We start from the raw sequence: 21,030 nt of genomic DNA, 5'->3' as shown, positions 1-21,030 counted from the left end.
AATAACACTGTCAATATGCGTTACCTTGGTCACACTAAAGCCAGAAACGGGAATGTAAGATTGACCATTATTTGAAGGCCAGTCCGCTTTTAATTTTCGCATCATCGTTACATTTAGGCCACTACAAATATTGTACATCTTTAATCTTTTTCTTTTGTTATTTATAATTTTATAACATCAGCCATGCTTCTTGTAGTTACTAGACAAATTTGAAAGTGTCATTCAGGCATTATTAATTTGAGGTGACCATTGTGTTTAAAATGTGCCGATATTTCAATACATTTGCCTGTTTTATACAACACTAGTGTTTTTGCAATATATTTTAGTAAATGGAATTGATAAGAACTGCCCATTTAACAATTTAAAAACTGCCAGCAAAGCGTTATTATTTGCGGCCAACAATTGCATGTGTGGCCCTTCATCTAAATACAATATGCGAATAATAAACATCTGAAGCGTACAAATCTAAATTGCAGCGAGCGGTCGCTGTTCGCTTTTCGGCGATTTGCAGTCGTGGTGTTTTGTTATTGGAGCAGGCAGCAGCAAACAAGATTAAAAATAAACTATTTCGGAATGTTACTACTTTGAAAGCAAAAAAAGAAGAAAAAAATCATGCTCACAACGCTGTTGACCATGTCGCTAACGCACAAGTGCAAGAAAAAGTGCGATACATATAAAACATTCATTTTTTCTTGGGTGAGCAGTCATAAATATTAAATTAAGCAATTATATCCACATACAAAAAACATTTGTGTGAGTGTATGTGTATGTGTGTGTGCACATTAATGCATATATAATATATTTTAATTATTGTTTTTCTTATATCAGTCTTCCACTCCAAACATTTAAATAAGACGACGCTGATTTAAAATTAAAAGTAAGCGAAACACACAAACAAAGCGGAGAACGCGATAAATTCAAAAACTTACCCAAGAGCAGCAACAACAAATATCACGTTCAAAGTGAAGGTCAACGTCACAAGCAACAAGCCATAAGTAACAAGCAAGAAGCAACAACAAAAACCAACAACAAGGTGATAAGCAACGGCAACTGTGGCTGCCCAAAACGAAATACGAACAGCACCAGCTGCTTGGAATTGGAGCTAGCACTCCAAGCCAGCAAAGCTTTCGGCCTTCCACTTCCACTTGCAGTCGCAAGCTAAATTATGGGCAAGATGATGGGCTCGACGTCATCGCTGGTGGCACAACAGCGCCTGTTGCTGCCCACCCTGGTCTCCCTGTTTCTGCTCATCGTCACTGTGATCAGCGATGACGCCAGCACGATTCCCACACAGAATATGTCGCACAAGGAACGTGCCGAACTGCGGTAAATACAAATGAATGCAATTATTCTTTCAATACCTTCAACCATAGGAAATTTCATTCTTTTTTTGGGGGGATGTGTAGTGAAGAGTCGCGCGAAATGTTCTATCATGCATATCACGCCTACATGGAGAACGCCTATCCCGCCGACGAACTGATGCCACTCTCCTGCAAGGGACGCTACCGCGGCGTGACGCCTTCGCGCGGCGACATGGACGACATATTGGGCAAGTGAGTACAAGCGGAAAAGAAACCAAACAATCCAATTTGTTGTAGACGAGTACAACATAACTCATCAATAATACAACAAGCTAAATTTCGGTATGCTAAGAGAAGCGATGGATTTAGATTTTTGACATAATATACTCTTTCTTTTTCGCGTTAACGATACTTATAATGATTAGATTAGATCACTATGTTAATGTTGTGCAAATACAAGATAAGATATAGGAATAAGTAAAGATTTGAAAAGTTTCTATAGTTTGAGAGACACTGACAAATTGTGTATATGAAATAGCGTTAATGGATTTAAGGTCCTTGCCATGCTTTCAACAATATTTCTCATTAGCATTTCCTATTATATATTTAACTAAACCAAACTCTTGCAGCTTCTCCATGACGCTGGTGGATGCTCTGGACACACTTGTGCTGCTCGGCGATTTTGCCGAGTTCGAGCATGCCGTGAAGCTGGTCATACGGGACGTGCAGTTCGACAGCGATATCATTGTGTCCGTGTTCGAGACGAACATACGAATGGTGGGCGGTCTGCTGTCGGCGCACATACTCGCCGAATATCTACAGAAGCAGGCGGATGTGATGCACTGGTACAAGGGCGAGATGCTGGAGATGGCTCGCGACCTGGGCTATCGTCTGCTGCCGGCGTTTAATACGACGACGGGCATACCCCATGCACGGGTCAATCTGCGGCTGGGCATGAAGGATCCACAGTTGAAGAAGTCCCGCGAAACATGCACTGCCTGTGCGGGCACCATTTTATTGGAGTTTGCCGCATTGTCGAGGCTGACAGGTGATCCGATATTTGAGGTGCGCGCACATGCCGCCATGGACGCCCTGTGGAAGTTGCGACACCGTGGCTCTGATCTTATGGGCACCGTGCTAAATGTCCACTCGGGCGATTGGGTGCGTCGCGACTCGGGCGTGGGTGCTGGCATTGATAGCTACTACGAGTATCTGTTCAAATCGTATGTGCTGCTGGGCGATGACAAGTATTTGGCGCGATTCAATCGCCACTACAACGCCGTAATGAAGTACGTCAGCGAGGGTCCGATGTTACTGGACGTGCTGATGCATCGACCACATGCGAAGTCGCGCAACTTCATGGACTCACTTCTGGCATTCTGGCCCGGCCTCCAGGTGCTCTCGGGCGATCTGAAGCCGGCGGTGCAAACCCACGAGATGCTCTATCAGGTGATGCAAATGCACACGCTCATCCCCGAGGCGTGGACGGTGGACTTCCAAATCCATTGGGGCCAACATCATTTGCGGCCCGAGTTCATTGAGTCTACGTACTTCTTGTATCGTGCCACCGGTGATCATCACTATCTGCAGGTGGGCAAGCGAGCGCTTAAAACGCTGCAGAAATATGCAAAAGTCTCCTGTGGCTATGCGGCTGTCAACGATGTGCGCACCGGCAAGCATGAGGATCGCATGGACTCGTTTGTGCTGTCCGAAACATTTAAATATCTGTTTCTGCTGTTCTCCGAGCCGCAGGATCTCATCATCAATGTGGATGAGTTTGTCTTCACCACTGAAGCGCATCTGTTGCCGCTGTCCATTGCACAGCTGGGCAATTCCACTTTTAGTGAGTCAATCAATATTCTGATGTGGGCATTTCAAAGGCAATATTGCAGCTGTTGATGCCCATATCTGGTTTTAAAATATAGACACATTTAAATTGTACAAATTATTACAGGCTTTCGGCAATCGGACGAGCACAATGTACTCGACTTCATGCGAACCTGCCCCAGTTCCAATAAGCTTTTTCCTGAGAAAGTACGCAAACCATTGCGCAACTTCATTACGGGCTCGTGTCCGCGCACCACAACCGGCAAGCGACTCAGCGCCCTGGATTTTCAGGCAAGCAATGCAGATCATCTGCGAGCTGTATACGACATGGGCATCACCATGGTTTCGGTAGGCGACCGTAGCCAAGGCAAGGTGCGACTGTTTCATAGTTTCTATAATGTAAGTTTTCTGTTCGATCTCTTCACACATTATAATTTGTTGGTTAACAGTTTAATAGCTAAAATGCCATCAGCTTTAGCTACTCAAATAATTCTTAATTATTTAATTCTTATTGCGGCAGGCCAAGAGTCAGGAGGAAGGCGAAATGGGCTTGCAGTTTATGCAGGAAATGTTGGAGCTGACCAAAATGCAGAGCATGAATCAACTGGCCCAGCTGCAGGTGCGTAAATTACAAGAGAATTGTGCGAATAACTCAATGGTAAGATTGGTAATACAAAAATTGGCTATTCAATAAAAGTAGAGCCAAAATTAATGTAGTAAGTTGATCAGACTAATTGTAAAAGTATATATTTTAGGGTACAAATTAAATAATATATTATTAATTCGACACTTGAAACAAACTGTGTTAATAATTTGGATAAATTGAAGAAAGTAGATTGAGGATGCTAAGATTGAAGACAATTTGTTCGTAACTCAACTGAAATTTTAGATAATCTGTTATATTTTTTATAATTTATTTATTTAAAATATATAAAATGTTTGAAATTCTAGGCGGTTGCTTATGCATTGGATGATCAGTCACAGGACTGGACCGCTCTGATGGCCGGCCCATCGCACTTCAGTCCGGAGCTGTTTGGCGACATGTTTGTTGAGGGCGATGTTACGTTGGCCCATCCATTCCGTGCCTGCGACGACACGCTGCAGAATGCCGATTTTGTGGCTGGGAAGATTCTGGTGGCGGAGCGCGGCGATTGCACGTTTGTAAGCAAAGCGCGCTTGGCACAAAAGGCGGGCGCTTTGGCGTTGATCGTCTTTGATAATGTATCTGGTTCTTCCGGGGAGACGCAACCGATGTTTGCGATGTCCGGTGATGGCAAATATGATGTGGCCATACCCGTTGTCTTCATGTACAGCCAGGAGGCCACCAAGCTGGCCGGCGCAATGGTGCGACAACCAAAGCTGCGCGTACGCATCATGAAAATGGTGGAGTTCAAGCGCTGGCAGCTTGCCAAGGAGGCTCATCAGAATGAGGCAGCGGCGGCAGCAGCAGCAGCGGCGGCGTCAACGGCGACGGCGGCGATGCCAAAGAAAAAGCCAGACAAGGAATTGTAGTGACGACTGCTCAATGATGGTCGGGGCCCTCGCTATAACGCTTCAATGGCGCCTGTTTAAATTCTAAAATGGCTTTTCTATAAACATTTCACTAATTATACACGCATACACTTAAGTATAAGTCATTTCCAAATTTCGTTCACAGAGGCGATAAAATGCGATAAAATGTTGTACTTTACTCTAAGACTCGGAACCCCAACATGCACATCAGCTCCATTGGCGCTGTGGCTTAAAGTTTTTAGCATTTGATGATAAACATTTAAACAACGTTTTCGAGATAAAACATTAGCTTAGTTCCCTCAGTTTCCTAGCAGCAAACCGACAACGCGGGCTATAAAACTAAAATATGGCCAATGTTTGTATCTGATATGTATGATATAATGATATAGATATGCATGCGCATATATTATATATGTATATGTATACTAGGTGTATCTGTAGTCCAAAAACTCACAATTTTTATATGAATTTTACTTTCGTGTAAGTAAATCTTGTGTACATAAAATTAGCTGTTAGGACGAAATTAAAATAATAATAATGTAATAATAAATGAATAGCTCATAGTTGTATTTGTAACGAATGATGGAGTGTGTAGTTGAAATTGATTAGTTTATATGAAATTAAAGGCGTTCTAAATACATCATTCAATTTTAAAAAATTAACCGTGTTTGTGCAATTAACAACTTTCCTTTTACTGTCGATTAATTGAAGAAAAACTCACCACATGCTTTGATATAATTCTAGATTTTATTTTAATTTATACGCTTTTGCATTCATTTTGGTTTTGTTTTTTTAATTGTTTACCAAGAGTAACACATCTCCACTCTAAATATAGTACATAGCTAGCAGTATGCTAGAGTTAAGCCTAAAGCTTTATTTTTCTTTTAGAAAATAAAAATAAACACGTTACAACTTAAAGCTTGACTTCGAAGTTTATACTAAAGTATCAAATAAATCAACTGACTCCTGGACATCGATTGATATACATTAATTGGATCTCCTTTATAGGTAGATAAAAGTAAATGTAACGTTTATATATATATATATTGTTATATGTATACGTAGATTTACAGCTACAAGGTTGAATTAAAACAGGTTAGAAACGGATACTACTTAAAGAGCATCTGTGATATAAAAATCTATATTTAAAATTAGATGTTATGGTTTTATGAAAAATTTTGGTAATCAAATAGGGGTTTATTAAAATAGCAACTAAAAATTATATGCACTTGTGTGTATGTTGCTCCCAAACTACATTTTAGCGACGGGACATTTTGAATTGTATTGTTTGTTTTTTTGAAATTAGGTTTGTTTTATGTTTTTGTTGTTTTGCTTGTTTTCATATTTTCTTATGTGGACACGGCAAGCTGTGGGCTGGAAGATGCCGCCATCATCATTTTATCCTGATGCTCTGTGGACAGTTTCAGCACATGATTGGCAATGCTGTCCACGGCGAGCGTTGTCTGCGTCATTGTGATGATCTGTGACTTTTGACGCGTGTAGAAGCGCTGAGTGCCCTGTGGCGCCACATATGTGAGCTGTCGTGGATCGGAGGTGCTAATCCAGACTTCGTCGTCCGTTGGCGCTATAAGTATCAGATGATCGCCAGTATTGAAGGTCATCAGTTGACAGTCAAACTGTGGGGAAGGCAGATGGTGCACGTGCAGCAAGCGATGCGAAGGTGTTGCATGCGACAGCTCGCACGCAATTATGCGCAATTCGGGCCAATTGTTTGGCTCCTTGATATGCTGATAGAGGACGAGCATGCTGCTTTGCTCCATATCGAAGCTTGGAAAATGCATGGCGCCCAGATTGTGGCCAAGCTCAAAGCCGAAATCATAGTTCATCAACATATCGCCGCTGCGATGATCCCAAATAGTAATGCGCGTCTGCCCGTAACCAATCAGTCGATCCTCCGTCAAACACTCAATATGCCTCAGCACATGGCGCATCGGTTTGAACTCCCGTATGCTGGCCAGCGTATCCAGTGTGGGCGTCAACGAGTATTTGCACATGCCAGTCCGCGGTTTGCCCAGCACCATCTCCTGCTGGTGTGCCATCACAAAGTAGCGCGAATCCCGAATGCTCGTATAGATCACCTCGTTCCAATCGCTACATGGATAATAAATGTAAATATAAAATTGATAAATGCCACGGTTTTTTGTAGGTTACCAATTGACTGCATCCAAATGCACCGAGTGCATTTTGGGACGGAGCTCCTCCTCGCAGTAGTAGTAGACGTTCACGTACAGCGATAACAGTTTGCTCTCTCGCTTAAGCTGCTCCAGCAGATGGCTGCGCATCTCGATGTAGACGGGCGTCGCGTTGTGCGTGCACAGCCGATTACTATGTGGCGTTGGTACCTCAACATCTATTTGGAGCGAGAATAGTTTAATAAGGGCATAGAGTTGGGAGTTGCGAGAAATAATGATGTGGGGATTGCTCACCGTTTGTAACGCGTCGCGTTCCTCCTAAATAAATCCAGCGCGGTGCATCGATGCCATCTGATTTGTCCGAGTCTGTCGATGTCTTTCGGGTATTCTGATTTGGGTTTGGTGTGTTGAATATGTTGTAGGCGTTATGTTGGGTTGCTGCAGCACGGCTGGCTTCTGGTGTCTCTTTGCGAAGTACACCGAAAAGATTCGAGTACTTCCAGAACGAGATGAATTTCTCCTGCAGCACAATGAGCTGATCCAGCTCATAATACATGTACAGCACCTTGCCATTCTTGCCCGCCAGCGGGTTGCGCAGTGCCGTCGAGCCCTGGCTGAGGGATAAGAGTCCACCCGATGGCCTCAACGGTACATTGGGCTCAATCGGTTCGTCTCTGCGGGGAGTGAAGCCGGCCAATTGGCGTGTGCGGCGCGAGAAATGCGGTGCCCGCTGCGATGGGGGTGGCGATAATGGCGGATATTGGATTAATGTTGGTGTGGCTACAGCATTGAAGCTGATCTCAGGCGACTGATTCTCCTGCTGCTGCGGTTTTGCTTGTCTTTGCTGTGACAGTTGCTGTTGCAATTGCTCCTGCTGTTCTCCTCCAGAAATCAGTTCGCTGGGCTTGCACACAGCATTCACATAGCGACGCACTGCCGCACTGTAATGGGGCGGACTGACCACACCCTTGAGCGTGAGGAACTCCTGCGGATCCATGAACAGCTTGGTCTGTGGTTTCTTGGGGCTCAACTCGGGTGTGGCTCGCACCACATCGCAGTCGCCAACGACCAACGCCGTCGGCAGAGAGTTGGTACGCAAACGCATTCGCTTCGTGTTCGCCTTTGGTTGCACCTGCACCGGCGGCTGCTTCTGCACTGAAGGCGACAGCTGCTTTGATGATTTCAGCTTGTGCAGCTTGGGCAACGATGTCGCCTGACTGATCACTATCTGCTCGTGCAACATCTTCGCTTTCTTCGCACTTCGCTTGTCCACCTTGGGAGTGCTGCGGCGTTTGAGGGTCGGCTGTGTGCCGCCGCTGAGGCGCTGCTTGCCACGCGCATCGGACAACTGGTAGCTCTGGAGTAGATTCACCTTGCGATTGCGCAGCAGTTTCGAGTTCATGTGCGTCGTCGAACGCGTGACCAGATCCCGTTCAGGCCGACCCGTTGTCTTGCTGGGGGCGCGACGACGTTTCGACGTCTTTGCCACCATTTTTTTGTGGGTCTTGCGGTTGCCCTTGTCGGGCGGAGCAGCTTGCTCCGGTTTATCGTTGTTGTTGTTGTACTGTGGGCTGCGGCGATCTGGCGCAATGTGCGGCGCCTTGACTGTGCTCGGTGGTTTGGGGCTGGTGGGCATGGCATTGTTGGTGGCTTTCACTATGTAAATGTCGGGCTTCCTTTCGCGCGCCTGTCGCAAGCGATTCTGAATGCTCTCATAGAGATCGCTCTGGGTGGGCGCGGCGGCGGCATAAACCTTTGCGAACGCCGCCTCCAAGGACATTGTATGAAAATCGCTGGCAGGCAACTGGGAATGGGCATGGAAGTGTGACTCTTGCTGCTGCTGCTCATGCAGCTGCATCACATCGCCCTGGGCACTGCAGTAGTACTTGCTAGTATCGCTAACGGTGCCCATTGTGGCAAACATCGGAAAGACAAAGTTACCGCTTTGCGGCTCCACCGAGAAAGCGTCCAATGCAGTTGTGCTCTTCTTGGATCTGCTCGCATTGCTGCTGATGCTGCTCGTGTCGCTGTTCAACTCCTGACCAATTGCCTCCGGTTGCTGAAGCTGCTGCAGTTGCTGTTGCTGCAGCTGCTCCCGTTGCTTGCCCCCTCGCCTTTTGCCCCGCACATCGCTGCGCATCCTGTCCAGCTGCTGTTGCGTGCGCACCCGAAGCGAGCGACGCGCCAGATTACTGTTGGCCAGTTCCCGCATGGCAGTTGCGACCGCATTGGCCGTTGCCAGCTCGGTGAGGCCCAGGTAATTGCAGAACTCGTGCTGCTCATAGAATTGTGCATCATTCGAGTGCACTGTGGGAATGCGAAAGAGATAGAATTAGAGAGAGAGAGAGAGAGAGAGAGGAAATTTGAACTCACCTGGTGGCTGATGTTGTTCTTCGTGCTGTTGCTGCAGTTGCAGATGTGTCTGGGCTGCGGTGGCATGCAACTCTTGAGATTCGCCAATTTGCTGATGTGGCACCTCCACTTGCCCCAAGCAGTCCATGGGTACAGATGGCGTGCTTTGATTGACCAGATCTGTGGTGGATGTTTCCTTTGTTTCCCGCGGAAGTGGCAGAAGCGTTTGGGTCTGCATTGTTTTAACGTTAGGTTGCTGCTGTTGCTGCTTCCGCTCTGGCACCAGCGTCATAGTGGATGGATTAACGACGACCTCGTAGCAATCATTGTCATCCTCATCTTCATCATCATCCAGCACAATGGGCTCGACCAGTTCAGCGGGCGGAATGATTGGCAGTAGGCGTCGATAGTTTGGGCGCTTCTGCATGGCCGCATCTTCGCTGGAGTACGGCGTATCCGGTGCAATAGCCGTGTCCATTGTGTCGCCTCTAGTGCGTTCGTTCAACTCCTGTTTGCTTTTGATGGAGCTCTGTCGCAAAAACTCATGAAACTCGTTAAACTTGGGTCGCTTGGCGGGCTCAGCTTCTTGCGCCGCGAAGACTGCGTCAAAATTCTCCACATCCTCCACAGCCTCACAGACGGTCGAACAATTCCAACTAGCCAGCTTCTCGCTGAGTGTCATCTGCGGCTGCGACTGACAAATGCTCGCCAGCCGACGATCCATAGCCTCCGCTGACAGTGTATTCTTCAGCAGGGGAATATACTTGCGCAGCACCGGTGGGGATTGTTCTTCGGCGGTGCCTTGGTCATCGTCGTAGTCATCGTAGTCGCTGCCATTTGTCAACGAAGTGGAGCTGACTGGAAACTCTGTAGTGCTGCTGTGTGGTACGGCAGCGGCAGTTGCAGCTACAGCAGCCTGCTCCTCTTCTTCATCCTGCTGCTGATGCTCTTCGCTACTGATCTCCAGCTGCACCATGGCCACCTGCTGCTCTGGCTGCAATTCCAGTTGCAAGCTGCTATCTTGATCGTCCTGATCATTATCCTCCAACTCGTGCTCGTACACATCACAAATGTCCGGCTGCTCGTCAACAAATGCGTCACAAACCTGATCCTCGTCGGAAGCATCGAGCTGTAGCTGCTCTTCCTCCAGCTGCTGGTGATGGTGCTGGTGGTGATGCTGCTGCTGCTGCTGGTAATAATGGTGCTGCTGGTGATCGAGAGCCGCATCACTCAGATAAACGTGCGGCTCGCCACTGTGCTCCAGCTCCTGCTCGCTGCCATAGTTGACGCCATTATTAAGCGGCTCCTGCTCGTTGCTCGGCACATGCTGCAGTCCCAATAGATAGGAACGTTCGATTTCCTGCTCCGGGTGGCCGCCATGGGCAGCCACAATGATCTCGCAGCAGTGATCATCATCGTTTAGCAGCACCACATTATCATCCTCATCATCATAGATGACGCATTCTGCGTGTTCTTCAACGATAACATTTTGACAATCCATGACTAACTGCTGCTGTTGCTGCTGCTTCTGCTGCTCATGCGACGGCTCCAGCTCCGACTGCCTGCCATTGAGATTGCCATTTGTGATGTGCTGCATGTAGCCAGCAGATGTGCCTGCGTCTGCCTCTGGCATATCCAAAGGTGACCCTGCGAAGCAAATAACAAATTTAATGGGGATTGTGAAAAGATGACTGACGACTTACCCGCATTGGACAGCGGACTGAGCAGGGCGCTGGCCCGTTTTGGCGCTGTCCCGAAGACTAGGGATTGTTGGACCGTTTTGCCTTCATCGGGATAATCGACCATGTCATCGCAGAAACCGTTAAAGGGACTGCTATTGGAGCTGGCCAACAGGCTGCGTATTTCCAGGTCGTCCGATATAAAGTGCATCATGTTGTCTCTCGAGGGATCCACGTCAAACTCGCCCCGCATAGCAGCAGCAGGAGACGCTGCATTGGCCGCATCAACTGCATTAGGCATTGCATCAGCTCCGCTTGTGGTCACCTCCTGGGCACCGCTTAGTGGCGAGAAAATGTCGAGCAAACGCTCCTCGGCTGCTGCATATTCCCGCCGTGAAGTTCCCGTGGCTACTTTCCGCTTCGACATTTGGGTATTGATCGATCGAGCTGTGAGCAGCGCACTTGCACTCGAAACGCAGCGTTTAATTTAAATAACAAGGCTTCAGATAGATAGTAAATTATATTTTTCGGAATTTAGCACGTGAAATTTAAATAAAATAGATCAATCTCTTAACAATGTCTTCAAAACAATACCGAAATCAAATATGACATGATTCGCGGCGCCTGTTTTTGAACTGAAATCCGAACGCACTCATTTTCATTAGGTCTTTAATTTGTAGTTAATTCTTTCTTAAGAACGTACGAAAAACAAATTTCTTTGGGAGCAACAAATCGCGGCACTGGTCGGTATGTGAAGAAGAAGCACTGCCTATCGCTTATGCGATGAACCTTAACGCGATAACAGACACACGAAATTGTTTGTTAATTAACATAAGACACTGTATTTTGCTTTCGCTGACTTAGCTGGAATGCTTTTAAATTTAACCAACCTGCATTACGTACTAGTCCCTAAGATATATTGCCAAAAGCAATATGTGTAATCAATTGGCATGTAAATATTTTGTGCGAATGGCAATTTTGGTATGTCAGCGCCCTTGCAATTGCGGTCACACTGGCAGTCAGCTGTTAGTGATGCTTTAAGGGAACGTCAATTGAGCAATACATTTATAGCGCCACTAGAACTAAATTTACACACAGACACACTTGGGGGAAAAATAAAAGCGTTCGCGCGCTGATAAGCAAAACAAAACCTAAGTAGCTGCTGCTGTCAAAATAAAAGTATTGAACGTACACACAACTCGTCACAAACATCATTTGGCGCTTGAACTGTGCACGTCGTCTATGTTATTTTTCGTACAATAATCAATGTGCTTATAAGTTGTTCGGTATTCTCAGTGTAAATAAAAATATATATATTGTAAATATATGCTTAGTTTGTGATTCTCGTTTAGGTTGAAAAAGAAAAATAACAAAAAAAAAAAATTAATAATTTATAATAATGAGTGAGAAATTAATGAACGGTAACTGCAATGGCAACGGTAACAGCGATGGCAGCAACAACAAATGCAACGGTACAAAAAAGGAAGTACGCGTATGGTGTGATGGCTGGTGAGTCAGTTAACGCAGACATATGTATGTACATATGTGTGCAAGTGACATGTGTGTGTATTACATATATTGACATTGAAATGGACAGTGTAAAAAATACACATTTATACATATGTGTGTATGTAGTTCTGTTGTTTATATATTTGTAATATTCCTCTTCTAATCATAACGGTAGTTTCCACTACATTGCGTCACTTTTTTGTGTTGACTATCGGCAGTTGGCATTTAATACAAATTCCACAGATTTCTCATACTATTTATCGCATAAATATATATATATATTTGTGTGTGTGTGGATAATTTGGATGTACGTAGAACTAAATGTTTTTAATATAACTAGATCGTTTAAATCCGTTCAGGTTCAAGGTCAACTAAATGGAAATCTGCAGTTGTATTTAAATTGTTCATTGTTTGCTTTGTGCTTTTTATTACGTAGTTAAACATGGCATTTGTTGTTTTGCAAATGATTCGCTTCGGGGGTCAATATAAAATTGTCTAATTATGGTGTGCGATGCGCTTGAATGACACTATTCGATTTTCTACGCAGCCCGTTTGACCGGTTTTTATCGGCAGACAGACCGGGTTAAGTAAAAGCGATTCACTTTTCTATATGTGCAGTACAGTGATTACTCGCATTGTGCGACGAGTTGTTCTATTCGAAAATCAACAAATTACGAAATAAACTCGAAATCTTTAAAAAGTTATTTTATGCGAGAGACCACTGTGCTTATGTGTTTGAATGTGCATACATATGTATTTTTATATCAATCAAGACGCTTCCGGAATGGCTCGCGCATACATAGAACAACTCTCTCTCTCTCTCTCTCTCTCTCTGTCTCTCTCCCGTACCGTTTCGCTTTCTCCCCCTCCTGCATACAAGAGACTGGCACACGCCCAAACGACCAGCATCGCATGATTCTCTGTATGTGCACAATATGTTGTGTACAGCTGTCTCAGCAGCAACGGCAGCAACGGCAGCAGCATCAGCATCAAGCCGACATTCCCCCATCTTTCTCCTCTTTATTGCTCTTTGATTCTTATATTTTTTGTCGTCTTCATGTATTCTGCACGATTTTAATTTGGGCAAGGTTTACGTGGCCCAATGTTGAGTGTGGGCCGGTGCCTTGTCTGGCCAAACATCACGTGATTTATTTTCGCGCATGCTCACCAGCGAAATGTCCCGCAATGATGACGGCCTAGTTTGCTTGGACGCCAGACGCGCCATTGACCCAACTGGCGAATCGATGTCGTCATTGCCAGAGCCGCAACTCGCATTGCACTTAATTTTGAATACCCTGTATGACATGGAAAATAATAATAATATTTCAATCGGTTTATAGGGTATAATATGCTTTAAAAATTTAAATTAGCCTTAAATTGTGTATTTTTTTGATTATCCTAAATAATTTATTTATACACTTATGTATACTAGAGTAGGATATGATCTAAACATATTACAGGGTATTCCCTAGTCGGCAGTCTATTTTGCAGTGAATTTGTATTATGGAATTGATATTTTAAAGGTCAGCGCTAAAACAGCACGTGGACAACAATAACGTTACGAAGAGATTTCGATAAGGTCAAATGGCCAAAAGTTGAAAGGGGGTAAAAGGGCAAAAGCGCGGAGCCGAATCAAAGTTTAAAATATTCCCATTATAAAAGAAGAGGAAAGCGTTAACCTGTTATACCATTTTTCCTACGTCTTTAATAAATAACGGATATACAAATAAGGTCATCTAATAATAAGGTTGATGTAAAAAAATATGTTTTTTAAATTATCAAAATAATCAAATGTAAATTCATAACAAAAATCATGTCCGAAATTAATCTATTTCCGGGTAAATTTAGAAACTAGGGTCTCGAGATGGGTGGGGATTATGTGGGTCAGTCGCCTGATAAGAAACAATGCCTAGGTAGAACATCACGTCAAATTCACACAGCACATGTCGCTGATACGTGCGTCATTAAATTAAATGGTGTACCGTTTTATTTGGAATCACGGCCCAATAACCCCTGGGAAGTGAAATCGTTTTCCTGGGGATGTCAAAGATCATTGAGCTGATCAAGTTCCAGCTTCAGACAGCTTCATTATGGATACTTTCAAATATTGTTGTCGCCCAGTCAATGAACTCTTGGGCCCTATATCATTTTCAACGCAACTGTAAATTCCTTAGGACACTTGTTGCCTCACTGAATGTTTATGTATATATATAAATATATATATATATATATATATGTATGGTTATGTATATGTATATGTGGGGTAATAATGCTTCGTTGCCTTTTATGTGTTGCAGCGGTTATCGCGAGAGCGCAAATTCTACTCTGAATCGCGTGATATTTTTTAATCAGCAGTGGTCGACTTTAACTCAATTGATTAAGGCCCCAGTACATTGTGATGTTGTACTTGATCCCCTTGTGTGTATACATATAATATATGCATATGTCCATCCCCATTCGGCATAGATTTTTCTTGAGTGTCGCAAAATCTCCGGGAGCAAAGGTTGATGCTGGCTCTCCTCACATTGTCGTTTTAATGAATGGCTCAAACAAACAGTTTCGATTCGTTGTTATGCCAGATTTCAGCCCTTATCAGCTCCATTGAATTTGTTAATAAATATTTTCGATTATATTCACTTGATGCTGATCGAATGACGTCGTTTGTTGATTGGCCAGGCGATTCATTTGCCAAACTGGTTTAGGTTGTCAGACAGCCTTGATTATGCATAAAAGAACATATGCAAATATATACATACATATATATATATATATATAATATGTATTTGTGTCTTGTATACAGTGGTTGCTCGATATTTGGCACGGTTTGGTTCCGAGTGTGACTTATTTATGTATTTTTCTATTTTGGTGACTTAAATAATTCTCTGTCTCGAATTGATTACGTCTTGTATTAGTAATTGGCGTGGCCCAATAAGGCTACCCTGTCTGCCGGTTTGATAAAGGTGACGTTTCAGACGGTTATCTTTAAATGTTTTTATGCCATTGGATTGGAATTTGATTACCATTATCGAGTGTTGGTGACTTGTCATAATATTTTCAGTTGCGTATTTTGCTTTGGTTTATTTTTATATGTGGCCTTGTCTTATGGAAATAATTCTAAAAAAGAAGCGCGGAAGAATTATATGCTAAATCACTTAAATAATATTTAATTTCTTTAATGAGAATAACAAGCTTTATACGAGTATATGACAAAGATCGATGTGTTTACCATAAGAGATAACCAAAATATATCATAGAGCTGTTATATATTATATGTAGCCACATATTGTTCTCTTTTAATCAATAATTTGTTTATAAAGTTATAGTTATAGACTTTGCAAAATCTTAATTTTCAATTCGTGCGCTTTTAGCATTCATATTTGAATGTAAATAACAATTAAATGTCTACGACAATATTTGCACGAATTTATTTCATAAGAGTGGCACGATTGCTTGGAAAAATTCAACGCGAAAATGGCATAAGATACACTTTGAGTGGCTTGTCACGTCGAAAGCAGTTGCTGCCCAAAAGCGTGGCACGTGTTGCCTAGAATTGCTGGGCGATTCCAGTATTCCACGAGCATATGCTCTCTAAATATATTAATAGTACCACAGACATAGAAACATACATATACATCTATATAAAGAAGTCAACGAAACCTATCTCTGGTATGTGTGGCTCTGTGTCTGTTTGACAAAGCACAACCTGATGATCGTGTTCAAAGTGCGATCTTGTGCCCATGGGGCTTTCTGAAGAGACCAAAAGTGGAGCAAGCGGAGCCAGCGGGAACAACAACACGAAGCTTTCGCAGCTTGGTCAGACCTTGAATTGTGCAGCGAACTTTGCACAAGTGATATGCTAAATGAATGCGTTTGGCTTGATTTGCCTATTTAAATGCCGTGCGGTAATTGGGAATATTTAACTTGTTTGCCAGATGCATTGATCAGTGTTTAGCGCAGCAATTGCAAAAATGAATGTGGTTTGAAAACACTGCGCAAATAATCTCGATTTTTTACTATAAAGATGTCAAAAGTCACACGTGGCCTGATCGATGTTCCGCTAGTCCTTGGGGTATTTGAACTCGGCTACACGGACTACTGCGTGCCAAACACTACTTTAGCTTCCATTATCGCCAGGGTTATCTAACACATTTCGCTAACGACGTTCCCCCATGAATCAGCGCCTGGGATCGCTTCATTGAATGCCAATATTACCGCAGCAAGATCGTTTCTGTTCATTGATAATGAAAACTCATAACAGCAAAATGAGTTTCGTCTGAAAATGTAGCAATGCATCAATGTTTCTTTTTGTCCAACTAATTGTTTGGCAAGTTCATTTCCAGCTGCACGCGCTGTGTTAGTTGGTCTAATGATAAAAACAAACAAATTAAATACATTTCCTGGTTGTTTCACTTCTATCTCGCTTCCGCTTAGAGAGTTTGATAACGAACGAGAATGTATTATTAAATTAAAAAGTACAATGGTGTATCTTGGAGCACGACTCTTCTGCAGCTTGTGCAATATTATTAATTAGAATGTTTTCGTTTCTAGCTACGACATGGTTCACTTCGGACATGCCAATTCACTGCGACAAGCCAAAGCACTTGGCGATAAAGTAATTGTGGGCATTCACACCGATGAGGAGATCACCAAAAATAAGGGCCCTCCCGTCTTCACCGAGAAGGAACGGGTCAAGATGGTTAGCGGCATCAAATGGGTGGACGAGGTGGTTCTCGGTGCGCCCTATGTGACCACCCTAGAAGTGCTCGATGATAATAACTGCGATTTTTGTGTGCATGGCGGTAAGTTTACAGTTGGAATGAAGAAAGAAGAAATATCCAAAAAATGGTATCATTAACAATAATTATCGTTATAAATGATTTTTCCATTCTAGTTAATTATGCTTAAATTATAGTAATTACTTCAATTATCTTCAACTCTTTTTGAACCTTGCAGATGACATCACAATGACAGCAGAGGGTGTCGACACCTATCATCTGGTCAAGTCGGCCAATCGTTACAAGTAAGTGCTGGCCTACTTAATAATTATATGGGCGTCTATTTATATGACTAACCTTTCGATTGTTTGGTATATAATTCTCGTCTCGCTCACTGCAGGGAAGTCAAGCGGACCGCCGGCGTATCAACCACAGACCTAGTTGGTCGCATGTTGCTGCTCACACGGAATCACTTCCGACAGGGTTCCGCCGAATATGATATCGAGAAAGAAGGTAGAGTCTGATTCCTAAACTCTGAGATCGTTTTCTTTTCTGTTCAATTTAAGTTGCATTCTTTAATGTTTTGTATGCCCCCGTTCCCCTCATCAGCCAGCTTGCCATTCATGGTTTTCATATTTACTTTACCCCAAGCTAACGTTTAATATTACTTTCGTCTGGTACTTTCTTTTTTACGATACTTTTTTTATTTCCCTGCATGCTGCTCTAACACACACACACGCACACAAAACAACTCAAAAACAAACAAAAAGAAACAGCTCCAAGTATGAAGAGAGAAGCCAAGTTTAATGCTTGTATGTTTTTTTTATAGATATACTTACATACATACATGTTTAATACGAACCTGGGCCACGCACGCATAGTTCTTAGTTGGTTGGATTGTTTTCCGTCGTATTTCTTTTTGAAACGTAACAGAAACATTTGCTTTATTTTGCTCTCTACATCTTTACTATTTCTCTTCTTTTTATTTCTATGTGCGCACTGTTTACCACTAACCAATACTCAAAAATCAAATCAAAAACCCCAATGAACTAAAATCTCAAAATCCCGTGCGTGCTGATGCCCCGCGTTCAAACCAAAATAAATATCCCAAAAAAAAAAATCAAACGAATCTCAAAATGTCAAATCGAAAACATATGTAACTGTAAAATGCGCTATGTAATGCGATGCTCGTATATATATATATATATATAAATAATATAACGACAACAACCTGATAATCTTAAACAAATCGAAAACAGCAAAAATTTTAAAACATCAACCACTGCAATCCCGTTTAGGTTCATCGAACATGGGTCAGGACTCGACGGCCAAGAGTCCCTGGACCGGATGCAGTCAGTTCTTGCCCACAACGCAGAAGATCATACAGTTTAGCGATGGCAAATCACCAAATCCCGGCGATAAAATTGTAAATATTTGACAAAATCTCATCACGAATTTACGAATAAACCTTAATAATTTCACTTTCAGGTTTATGTTGCCGGCGCTTTTGATCTCTTCCATGTGGGTCACTTAGATTTTCTGGAAAAGGCCAGCAAATTTGGCGACTATCTGATTGTGGGCCTGCATACCGATCCCGTTGTTAACTCATATAAGGGGAGCAACTATCCCATTATGAATCTGCATGAGCGTGTGCTCAGCGTTCTGGCCTGCAAGGTTAGCTATTCCCACAACGTTTACTTATCAGAGGCGTCTGTTTAGTAATCGATTAATTCTTTTGATTGTATTATTCAGTTTGTCAACGAGGTTGTTATTGGTGCACCCTATTGCGTCACAGAGGATCTTGTGGATCACTTTAAGATTGATATTGTGTGCCACGGCCGGACGCCCATTGCACTCGAGAATGGAAAAATTGATCCGTATGCAGTGCCGAAAACGCGTGCCATTTTCGAGTTGCTCGACTCGGGCAACGACATGACCACAGAGCGCATTGTGGAGCGCATCATCTCGCATCGCTTGGAGTACGAGCGCCGTAATAAAGCCAAAGAAAAGAAGGAAATTGAAGCATTCGAGGCGCTGCAGCGACAAAAGCAAACGCAAAAGGCGGGATAAAACCAGATTTTAACCCAATAGATAATGTCCCTTCTTTTATAGTTACCCCCACCATTTTACTCGTTTAGTTTATTTTGTTTTTATCGTTCTCAAATACTATTGCATTTTGCATATTTGTTTTGTTTTGTGTTAAGCAATTGATATATTGCTGCGGGTCATTACTGATTGCCCGCCACACACACACACACAAACACACAGTTCTATACAAACTTATATATGTACACAAACAATATCCTAAAATAGCTTATGAAAATCTAAATTGTATGTATGTAGGTTCAAAATTTGTATATTCGTTTACTATGTTTTAGTAGCGATCGCGTGTGAAACTCGACGAAATTGTACGAAAATATATTTTAAGTGAGAATTATGAAAATATGTATATGGATTGCTTGAATATTATATTGAAACTTCTACTCGGCTATACACGTGGAAAAGTGCGAATAACTGTGCGGCAAAGATGAGTTCCAAACATATTTACAGTCTTTGGTCAAGCGGTAATCTCCAAATAATAATGTGCTTGTTAAATTTATAATTTCCTTAGTTCAAATTTATGTCTGCGTATCATAATTATGTCTCCATGTTTAGTTTTACACAATTAAGCGTAATATACTATTGCCAAAAACAATAAAAATTATTTATAGACTTAATGCCAAATGTGCTGTATATTAAATCTTTTGCTCGCCCCTTATGTGCAGCTCCACATTGAGCAGCTGCTGTCCATGATTCAGCAACATAAGCTGGCTCAAATCTTGATAGCTGATTATGATCACGTTGCAGTCCGTCTTGATTAACTCGCGGCATTGTGGCAACGCTTGCACCGCTGATGCCGGCAACGGACGCGCGCTCAAGGTCTTGGCATAGTATCGGGTCGATTGCGAGATCTGCACGACACAGCGCACTGATACGGATACGTTCTTCAGCGACGTCGACACCCAGATGACAACCACATCATCAGTTCGCTTGCGTTGCCAAAGTAGCGAATGACGCGTATGGCAAGCAAAGAGCAAAAGGACGCCATGCTTCGAAAACTTTCGGTATTCTTGTGGCAGCAACGTATTGCGTTGGCAGTTGAGCGGATTGAGCCCAAATCGCTGATAGCCAAATACGCCCAATAAAGTGTTAACATCCAGCTCGAGACTACCCACATTGCAGGTGGCGTGCAACGTCTTCTTTTCGATGGGAAACGATACCTCCACAAATGGCACCCCCAAAATGGGCATATGCACATTCAGATAGTGCGCCAGCCACGCATTTGGATCTAAAGGAGAGGTGCAGCCGTGACATGGACATGCAGCCAGTCTTAATTGCGCCCATTTCGACTTCTGGTCGGGTACCACAACAACAGGCGGGTGCCGGTGTCGCTCATCAATGGATTCATATCGGCTTAGATGCACAATATTGGAATCTGTTGTGGTCACCGGTACCGGCAAGCGATAGTTTGAGAAATTCTTGGTGAACAGCATATGCCTTGTGTCCGCTAAACGTTTCTGGCGCTTCTCTTGGCGACGACGCCACTTGCTCTCGCTGCTTGTTGGCAGTGACTCAGTTTCCGAGCCATCAGCTAGGCCGTGGGACATGGCGGGTTCCATTATGAAACCGCACAAACTCTTAATATGGCAACATAATTTTAAAAAAATATATAAACAGACTGAAATATCTAAATATTAACGAAACTTGTTTGAAGCTACATCATAACTCATAAAAAGACTACTGGGTGTATCTATTTTAAATTAAAAGGAATTATTCTTTGAGCATTCTCGTGTGTAACCAAAATAAGCAATAAAATAGTGTAAATCGATTAATAGCAATCGATATAATCTCACGTACGGCTATATTTTGCTGTCTTGACTTTTGCAACACTGTACAATTGTAACAGAATTGTGGATGTTCACATTTTGCGTTCTTATAATTC

At 43.1% G+C, this 21,030-nt stretch overlaps 4 protein-coding genes across 6 annotated transcripts; 2 read left to right on the top strand and 2 right to left on the bottom strand.

Annotated features, from left to right (window-relative positions):
- The first annotated feature begins 349 nt into the window (after positions 1 to 349).
- On the top strand, positions 350 to 5,558 carry LOC6562848 (ER degradation-enhancing alpha-mannosidase-like protein 3). 2 transcript variants are annotated; one of them, XM_001988264.3, is made up of 7 exons: positions 350 to 696; positions 829 to 1,326; positions 1,407 to 1,553; positions 1,931 to 3,144; positions 3,256 to 3,527; positions 3,649 to 3,747; positions 4,080 to 5,558. In XM_001988264.3, exons 2-7 carry the CDS (start codon positions 1,166 to 1,168, stop codon positions 4,638 to 4,640), a joined length of 2,454 nt encoding a protein of 817 aa, XP_001988300.1. In that variant the 5' UTR covers positions 350 to 696; positions 829 to 1,165; the 3' UTR covers positions 4,641 to 5,558. The 2 variants fall into 2 exon arrangements, with proteins under 2 accessions (XP_001988300.1, XP_032592132.1); XM_032736241.2 differs by having other exon boundaries at positions 356 to 696; positions 3,649 to 3,786.
- A 240-nt stretch (positions 5,559 to 5,798) lies between these two features.
- LOC6562849 lies at positions 5,799 to 11,337 on the bottom strand. The gene is made up of 5 exons (XM_001988265.3): positions 10,849 to 11,337; positions 9,167 to 10,792; positions 7,088 to 9,100; positions 6,813 to 7,011; positions 5,799 to 6,752 (listed from the first exon to the last, which is right to left on the bottom strand). Exons 1-5 carry the CDS (start codon positions 11,249 to 11,251, stop codon positions 5,990 to 5,992), a joined length of 5,004 nt encoding a protein of 1,667 aa, XP_001988301.1. The 5' UTR covers positions 11,252 to 11,337; the 3' UTR covers positions 5,799 to 5,989.
- Positions 11,338 to 11,929: 592 nt separating this feature from the next.
- LOC6562603 (ethanolamine-phosphate cytidylyltransferase) lies at positions 11,930 to 19,765 on the top strand. 2 transcript variants are annotated; one of them, XM_001988266.2, is made up of 7 exons: positions 11,930 to 12,333; positions 16,882 to 17,132; positions 17,287 to 17,353; positions 17,449 to 17,561; positions 18,347 to 18,474; positions 18,537 to 18,722; positions 18,801 to 19,765. In XM_001988266.2, exons 1-7 carry the CDS (start codon positions 12,224 to 12,226, stop codon positions 19,116 to 19,118), a joined length of 1,173 nt encoding a protein of 390 aa, XP_001988302.2. In that variant the 5' UTR covers positions 11,930 to 12,223; the 3' UTR covers positions 19,119 to 19,765. The 2 variants fall into 2 exon arrangements, with proteins under 2 accessions (XP_001988302.2, XP_032592133.1); XM_032736242.2 differs by having other exon boundaries at positions 11,938 to 12,333; positions 18,308 to 18,474.
- LOC6562844 lies at positions 19,639 to 20,763 on the bottom strand. The gene has a single exon (XM_001988267.3). It carries the CDS (start codon positions 20,705 to 20,707, stop codon positions 19,784 to 19,786), a length of 924 nt encoding a protein of 307 aa, XP_001988303.1. The 5' UTR covers positions 20,708 to 20,763; the 3' UTR covers positions 19,639 to 19,783.
- Between the last annotated feature and the right edge of the window lie 267 nt (positions 20,764 to 21,030).

This window comes from Drosophila grimshawi, unplaced genomic scaffold, assembly GCF_018153295.1.
Source record: "Drosophila grimshawi isolate 15287-2541.00 unplaced genomic scaffold, ASM1815329v1 contig_1377, whole genome shotgun sequence".
In the NCBI taxonomy this organism is placed as follows: Eukaryota; Metazoa; Arthropoda; class Insecta; order Diptera; family Drosophilidae; genus Drosophila; species Drosophila grimshawi.
This window is presented reverse-complemented; position numbering and strand designations above follow the sequence as displayed.

Coding starts and splice junctions, on each gene's coding strand:
- LOC6562848 (XM_032736241.2), top strand. CDS start 1,166: ATGGGCAAGATGATGGGCTCGACGTCATCGCTGGTGGCACAACAGCGC. Junction 1,554..1,930: donor ATGGACGACATATTGGGCAA/GTGAGTACAAGC, acceptor AAACTCTTGCAG/CTTCTCCATGACGCTGGTGG. Junction 3,787..4,079: donor ATTGTGCGAATAACTCAATG/GTAAGATTGGTA, acceptor TTGAAATTCTAG/GCGGTTGCTTATGCATTGGA.
- LOC6562849 (XM_001988265.3), bottom strand. CDS start 11,251: ATGTCGAAGCGGAAAGTAGCCACGGGAACTTCACGGCGGGAATATGCA. Junction 10,793..10,848: donor CAGTCCGCTGTCCAATGCGG/GTAAGTCGTCAG, acceptor TTTGCTTCGCAG/GGTCACCTTTGGATATGCCA. Junction 6,753..6,812: donor CATTTGGATGCAGTCAATTG/GTAACCTACAAA, acceptor TTATCCATGTAG/CGATTGGAACGAGGTGATCT.
- LOC6562603 (XM_032736242.2), top strand. CDS start 12,224: ATGAGTGAGAAATTAATGAACGGTAACTGCAATGGCAACGGTAACAGC. Junction 17,354..17,448: donor AAGTCGGCCAATCGTTACAA/GTAAGTGCTGGC, acceptor CGCTCACTGCAG/GGAAGTCAAGCGGACCGCCG. Junction 17,562..18,307: donor ATATGATATCGAGAAAGAAG/GTAGAGTCTGAT, acceptor AATCGAAAACAG/CAAAAATTTTAAAACATCAA.
- LOC6562844 (XM_001988267.3), bottom strand. CDS start 20,707: ATGGAACCCGCCATGTCCCACGGCCTAGCTGATGGCTCGGAAACTGAG.